General features: G+C 34.3%; 1 protein-coding gene across 4 annotated transcripts in view; it reads left to right on the forward strand.

Annotated features, from left to right (window-relative positions):
- The first annotated feature begins 1608 nt into the window (after positions 1-1608).
- Positions 1609-7392, forward strand: part of LOC112503093 (AP2-associated protein kinase 1) — a 7441-nt gene continuing 1657 nt past the window's right edge. For 2 of the 4 annotated variants that reach the window (XM_025107164.1, XM_025107165.1), the window contains exons 1-8: positions 1609-1686; positions 1761-1842; positions 4132-4617; positions 4770-4935; positions 5023-5073; positions 5190-5372; positions 5501-5594; positions 6191-6915. In XM_025107164.1, coding sequence (XP_024962932.1) covers positions 4154-4617; positions 4770-4935; positions 5023-5073; positions 5190-5372; positions 5501-5594; positions 6191-6915 — 1683 coding nt within the window. In that variant the 5' untranslated portion in view covers positions 1609-1686; positions 1761-1842; positions 4132-4153. Of the gene's footprint in view, positions 1687-1760; positions 1843-4131; positions 4618-4744; positions 4936-5022; positions 5074-5189; positions 5373-5500; positions 5595-6190; positions 6916-7392 lie in introns of those variants that run through there. The other 2 variants (XM_025107166.1, XM_025107167.1) reach the window with 2 other exon arrangements.

Raw genomic sequence — 7392 nt, forward strand, 5'->3', positions numbered from 1 at the left:
AAGAAAAAAAAATTAACGTATATGATAAAATATTTTATCTAATATTAATGTTTATATTAATTAATATTAGTAATATTTAAAATTTATTAATATTTATTTATAATTAAAAGTAATAAATAATAATTAACATTAATGAGGATTATTATTTATACTATATTATATGGCATTTGACAAAAACTTTTAAAAACCGTTTTTATGCATGAAATAATGTTTATTGATGTATATTACTTAAAATTCAAGATTACAAGTAAATTGTACATAAGTACAACTTATTAAAGCTCCATGTTTGAATTCGTGTAACTAATTGCGGATAAACATAATCAAATAGAGGATAAACATCTCATTTTAAAATATAAAAAATTTAAAATAAAATCAATATAATTATTGAGTTCTAACAAAATAATTAATTATTATCTTTATAAAAAATATATTATTAAACCAAATATAAATTAATTCGTTTTTAAATTTCACTAAAAATTTAAATCAAAGAAATTAAACAAAAATTAGAACTTTTAAATAGTTAATTTAATACTAATATCGCTTAATTTTTTTAAAATTTTATGATATATTCAAAATAAAAACATTTTTGTTCTCAAAACTGCATAGCATCATAATACTGATAGACCCAAAATATAAAACGAAATATTAAAATGTATCTCGCTGCATTGCGCGAGTACCCTTCTAGTAAAAAAATGACAATAAGCTACGAAAAACATTATTTCAAGTAATGTTTCAATAAGTTAGCTTATATGCATCCAACGTATACCCAACAAATAAACTAACTTATTTTTACCAAACAATGCCTAAATGTACACATATTATTTGACATATGTACATGAGTACATTACTTATTAATATCATTATCAAACACATCAACGTCAATACATGTTTTTTTATATTTTTAATGTTTGATTTAACACGACTTAATTGTAATTTGTCATGAATAAATTAGTTTTTAAAAGCATCACAACAAAATTTTCAAAATAAAAAAGTAAAAAAGGAAAACTTTTAAAAAGAAATTAGCTTCATCTCTAACATATTCTCTATTTTAGAGATCACACAATTAATTATATTTTCAAAATATTCGATACAACTAATAATTTTTTTAAATATTTAAATTCAAACAATCTCATTGGTAGAATAAATAAAAATCATTTCGTTCACGTAAATAATTAATTTTAAATAAACCTTCAAATTAGAAAATTTCTTCCGCTTCATATTTTTTCTATTTTAAAGAAATCCTCAAAATCAAGGGGGTGTTTGTGGTTGTTTATTTGAAACAATTTATGTATTTTTTATAAAAACATTTATCAACTTATTATAAGTGAGAAGTGTTTAATTTCTTCAAAAACTTCTTATTATCGGTTTGACACTGATATAAATTATTTATCCAAATACTCAAAAGTATTTATTACTGATGTCTTACCGAAATAAATCAATAAATCGTTTTTATAATCAATCTCAAACACCACGCAATATGTTTGAATTTGAAAATGCTTCCAAGTCCAAAACAAATAGTTATACAATTACTACTGTGGAGGCACCGTTAAATACATGTAAAATTGTTGTGATCATACGCTATCAGCATTCAGCACTCTTTTTGACGCCCCACCACTCATTGTTCTCTCCCTCTCACGTTTCCTTATGTTCAAAGCTACAAATCGAGATCTACGAAAACACAATCAGGTATCAAATCTAAAACCACTGATTGATTCCATTTGATATCATCGCCACAAATAAAGTCTCACTTTTGATCTCAGATCTTGCGCAAACAAACAAGCGGAGTCCACAATAATAGTCTGCTTTAGTTGTTCCCTGATCCATCCGATTCGCTCTCACAAGGTTTGCTTCTTTTGATTTTAACTACTCAATTTTGGTGTTCTTCATTTTTTTTGCAGTGTCTTACAACGCATTCGACTTCATTTATACTTTATTTGTGCTTAGACTTGATAATTCTTGCCATGGGAGTAGTTTACATAGATCTAGGTCTTTGTATCCTAAGATCCATTTGTCAATTTCACTCGACATGTGGAATTAAGGACGTGAATAAGTTATGTGCATGGGAAATTTATCGAATCTCTCAGATCTCTTATGTTCGTTACTGTGTTTTTTTTATACCGCTGATTATAAATCGCGACGCGACGCGACGCGACGCGACGCGACGCGATGACGAGTTTTCCAAAAATCTTTTACACGATCAGGACATGTAATGTAAGTATTTTCATTCTATTTGTTTGGGGGCTTACTCAAACTATTGATTTTTAGTACAGATCAGCATCGAGTGGATTGTAGAACCACATGCTGCTTTGATCAGCGAAAATTGAAATTCAAAACGTTGATCTTGCCTCATGTCACTTTGGGCGGTCACTGATGCGGTTTCATAACTAGTTTTTGGTCATTTCAAGTACAAAATAGTGCATGGTTCTGGTTTTCTCTGTAATCTACCTTAAAAGTAGTATGACTCGTTACAAAAATTTTAATCCATGTTCAGTTGAACATATTACGGATGGCTTAACCATTGCAAGTTGTTGGTTTTAGAAGAACTTTACAACCAGAAAAACAAAAGAAAGTATTGTTTGCATAAATTGGATGTTAAAACCAGCTTTTGAATGGAAGTTAGAATGAAGAAGTTCATTGTTTGCGTTGTCTGTCCAAATGTAGGTTGTTGATTTGATAGAATTTTTTACGTTTTGATAAACCATAGTCGGATGAGAAGGAAATTTTCTGTCCTGGAAAACTCCCATATGCTTCTTACTTTCATTTATAGTAGGATGCATATGCTCAGTATTGGATCTGATCTCAAACAAGGGAAGATATAGATGGGAGCTCCTTATGTTTTGAACCCAAGGTTCCTGCATTCTTCTGGTGCATAAAAATGGTAGTGTATGTTAAATTATTTTGTGATTGGAGGATGGCTCTGGTTACATTTTTATATTGCCTGAGAGATGTATGGCAAAGGACATCCACTACCAAGTCACGACCCAAGTGGTTATCATCTTGTCCCCACATTCACCCACCAGCCTTTCTAATTAGTGTGTTTGGAGACTCCATCGTATAACAATCCCACAGAAATCATGTTGTGTTGCCTATTTCGATGGGTTCTTGTTCTCTGCAAGTTTTACTCAAGCTGCTCTGCATTTAAGTTCAGTAAAATGGATTACAAGTTTTATATCGTGGAGACTGGAGATGTTCAATAATCTCGAGCGTGGGCTGTTTTGTTACAAGGCAATAGAGTTATAACCTATAATCCTCAACTTGGACATGACAATCACAATGCTTGATTGTACAGACAGTAACTTCTATGAAATTTTTATACACATCATTGCGTTGTGGATTCTTACAACCTTGTGCAACCAAGTGTGGTCACATAGTGCAAAAATTGGCTGTAGGAAAACCTATTTATCGTGAGGGTTTGAGATTCTTTGAGAAAGCTTTTCATGGTTGGACCTTTAACCATGTTGATTAAAAGACCGATTGAAAGAAAGGGGAAATAATGGTGAAGGATGTTGAGTTTTTGCTTGTATATCATGAACAGGTTGACAACTTGTTGGAAGTATGTGGAACAGTTATGATTGAGAGGCATATTAGTTTCCGGCGAGTAAATAAGAATATTAATATTAAACTCAGTAGGGGTTACTTTAACTCAAATATTGATGGAAAATCCAGGATATTTTTCATTCGATGTTTCTGGGGAAGACAAGAAAGGAACTACCCCTTTGATAATAGTAGATTGCCACCAGTAAATTGGTGAAGGGAAGCTAGAGAGAAGCTTCTTGGTGAAACGGGTTTTAACCTAGTAGTGTGCGGAGCTAGCAAGTTTATCCAACAATGTTATGTCTAAAGACGCTCGAGTGGAATGGATGGACGAAGGAAGAGGATAAATAGGTTACTCATTGTAATGTCTGAAGGAATCCACCCTCTAAAACCCCCGTCGAAAATCCTTTTACATAACTGATGTTCTAACAACTAAATTGAGTTATATACTCCAAATATAGATCAGTAATGGATTCATGTGTGGCCTACTCTGTATCAAGTTACTAGGAGCATAATTTTATATCTGGGTGATTTGCATATAAACTAACTTTTACCTTTAGAAATATGTGATTCTTAATTGTTAACAACATTATGCAGATTCATCTGTTTGCTATCAGACATGTGGAGAATCAAGCAATTCATGCCTAAGGAGAAGTCTGGGCTTGAAGGTCGTATGATTGACATTGGAAACCTGAAAATCCATGTGCGCAATGTCATAGCCGAGGGGGGATTCTCTTGTGTTTACTTGGCTCAGGATGCTCTAAATGGTTCAAAGCAGTATGCGCTGAAACACATGATATGTAATGATGAAGAATCTCTAGATCTGGTGAGGAAAGAAATATCTGTGCTTAAATCGCTTCAAGGACACCCCAATGTTGTCATGCTATGTGCTCATACTATCTTAGATATGGGGCGGACGAAGGAAGCACTCCTTGTAATGGAATATTGTGATAAATCTCTGGTTAGTGTGCTGGAGAGCAGAGGTGCAGGGTTCTTTGAGGAGAAACAGATACTTCTAATATTTAGGGATGTCTGTAATGCCGTTTTTGCAATGCACTGTCAGTCACCACCCATTGCTCACCGGTAAACATAATACATATTGCAGTTTGTGGGTCTATGCTTTCAGAGTAAATTGTTTGAAAGCATTCTATTTGTCATGTTTTAACATACAGCAAATTAACCTGACTCTTTAATTATTATTGCGGCTTAGTAATCAATTTCCATTGCAACTGTAGCGACTTGAAGGCGGAGAATCTTTTGCTTGGATCTGATGGATTATGGAAGTTATGTGATTTTGGTAGTACCTCCACGAATCATAAACGTTTTGAGAGGCCAGAAGAAATGGGTATCGAAGAAGACAACATAAGGAAGCACACAACACCCGCCTATAGATCCCCTGAGGTTTAATAAAGAACTCTTCTTTCTGACAGGAAAATTAATAATCAGATCTTCTTTTTATTCCTTTCTAATCTTTTGATCTTGATTCAGATGTGGGACTTGCTCCTGAGAGAAGTTATAAGCGAGAAAGTTGATATTTGGGTAAGTTCAGTTGAGTTGACCTTATTCGTCTGTGATAGATCTAGCACTTTAGCTTTTACCAGAAGAACCAAGTTAGGCCTGTCCCCATACTGATGCTGAACCTTCGTTTTATGCAGGCCCTTGGGTGTCTCCTCTTCCGCATCTGCTACTTCAAGTCTGCATTTGATGGTGAATCAAAGCTACAAGTTCTGAATGGAAATTATCGCATTCCAGAATTGCCGAAGTACAGCTCATCCGTGACCGATCTCATTAGGGACATGCTACAATCTTCACCAGATTCCAGACCAGACATCACGCAGGCAAGAGCTTTGCTTGATTGGACATTCATCTCCATGAATTTAGGTTAGTTATAGATTATATGTACATGGAACATAGCTCCCATGTGTATGTCCATGTTTACTCATGTTACTTTCTTTGATTGATGCAGGTGTGGTTTCGAGTTAATGGTCTATTATCTGATGGATTACAGAAGTCATTACCAGATAGGCCCCCTGAAATGCTCCAAACGGACATGCCTGAAGGTGAGAAACCAAAATTACATCCAGTTCTTTCTTTGGTATTGTTGACCAAAATACAACTTGCACTTTTTGACATGAATAATATGATCATCTATTTTTTTCATATCAGAACTTCACCTTAGAATATCTAAATCTCAAATCACTAATAATTCTCAGTTAAAGATTGTTTTATTTATGGACATCAAAGTAGGTATATGTAGTAGCCTAATTTGAAGATCTGCCAATGGTTCCTCCTCTTTCTTAATGTACCTGCCATGTCATGTATGTTGTGGTTTCTTGAAAACTTCATATTCTTCAGAGACAGGAGATTCATATTGTAGGTCTTCCCAGATCAATTAAGGCGCTATTGGTAAATAAGAATTTCATAATCTTTAGAGACAGGAGATTCATACACTAGGTCTTCCCGGATCAAATTTGTAAGCCAATAAAACTTGGAAAAATTGTTTTAACATGTTCACGGGGTTGTCTGTGTATTATACCTTGTACAAGGATTTTCTTAATTTTCTCTCTTCTCTCAAGAATGTATTTCTCTAATATGATTGTATCTTCACGCAAAATGAAATTTATTTAACCTTTTGTTGGTAATGGTGGTTTACCAGGTCTTCCAAGGTCTGCAAATAAATCTAGTCCGATGCCTCGCAGAAGCCCACCACCTCCTCCAACAGCTGCAGAATTAGCTCGGAATGCACCTCAACCAGTTCCTGCTTCGAGGACGGAGGGAACTGGTGGGCCCATAGGTGCTTTCTGGACAACTCAGCATGGTAAGGATTCAGCTGTTGTTGAAGAGCTTAGCAAAGTTACATTTGATGAAGAGATCACTGGTGCTGAAAGGAGTCGTTCAGAGAGGTTTTCTTTACACAGAACTAGTTCTCCAAAAGATGAAGCTCCTCATGCCCCCCGGCCCTCACAAAAAACTGTGCAAGGAAAATCAGGTCCTTCAAAGGACTTTGAAATGAACTTTTTCCAGGATGGTCCAAGCCATGCTACTGAGAGACCGAAAGCAAAATCCAATGACGCTTTCAATGCTTTTGCAACTGAATTTAGCGTTAACAAAGTCAGCCCTGGAAGAAGTAATGTTAACACTGGGAAAGAAGAGCAGTTAGAGGCTGAGGTAGAAAGATTAAGGGAACAGCTGCAGCAGATTAATTTGGAGAAAAGTGAACTAAGTTCCAAGTATGAAAAGTTATCTGGTATTTGTCGATCACAGAGACAAGAGTTACATGAAATGAAGCAAACTCTTGCTTCAAGAACTCCATCACCAAATAGAAGTGCCTCCAAAACCCAGTCATCTCCTGGAACTCAACACCATTCTCCCTCTCAGCAGGTAAATTTCTCAATGTCTTGTATTAATTTTTCATTTCCAATTTGCAATAAACTCTTGCATTGCAGTGCACCAGTACACGACTAGTACGTACCAAATATATTTTGAATTCCATTTTTGAGTCTTATTTGAAAACTGTTTGGTGCAGCTTGCAATATGAATTTAAGGTGTAAGAGATTAGGAAAACTGGTACTTGTGATTTTTCTTTGCAATTTTGACATTGTTGTTGCATAAAAATGGTTGTTTTTCTTATAAATTAGGGAAAAGTACAATAAAAACCAATGAACTTTCTTGTTTGAAATGATTAAGTCATTGAACTTTTTTTTGGAACAAATAAGTCCTTGGACTTTCCAAAACATGTTAAATAAGTCCTTGAACATTCCAAAATATGTTAAATAAGTCATTGGACAATTTTTGGAACAAATAAGTCCTTGGACATTCCCAAAAAATGTTAAATAAGTTCTTGGACAATTTTTGGAA

The sequence above is a fragment of the Cynara cardunculus genome, unplaced genomic scaffold, assembly GCF_001531365.2.
Source record: "Cynara cardunculus var. scolymus isolate 2C unplaced genomic scaffold, CcrdV1 Un_Scaffold_2510, whole genome shotgun sequence".
In the NCBI taxonomy this organism is placed as follows: domain Eukaryota; kingdom Viridiplantae; phylum Streptophyta; class Magnoliopsida; order Asterales; family Asteraceae; genus Cynara; species Cynara cardunculus.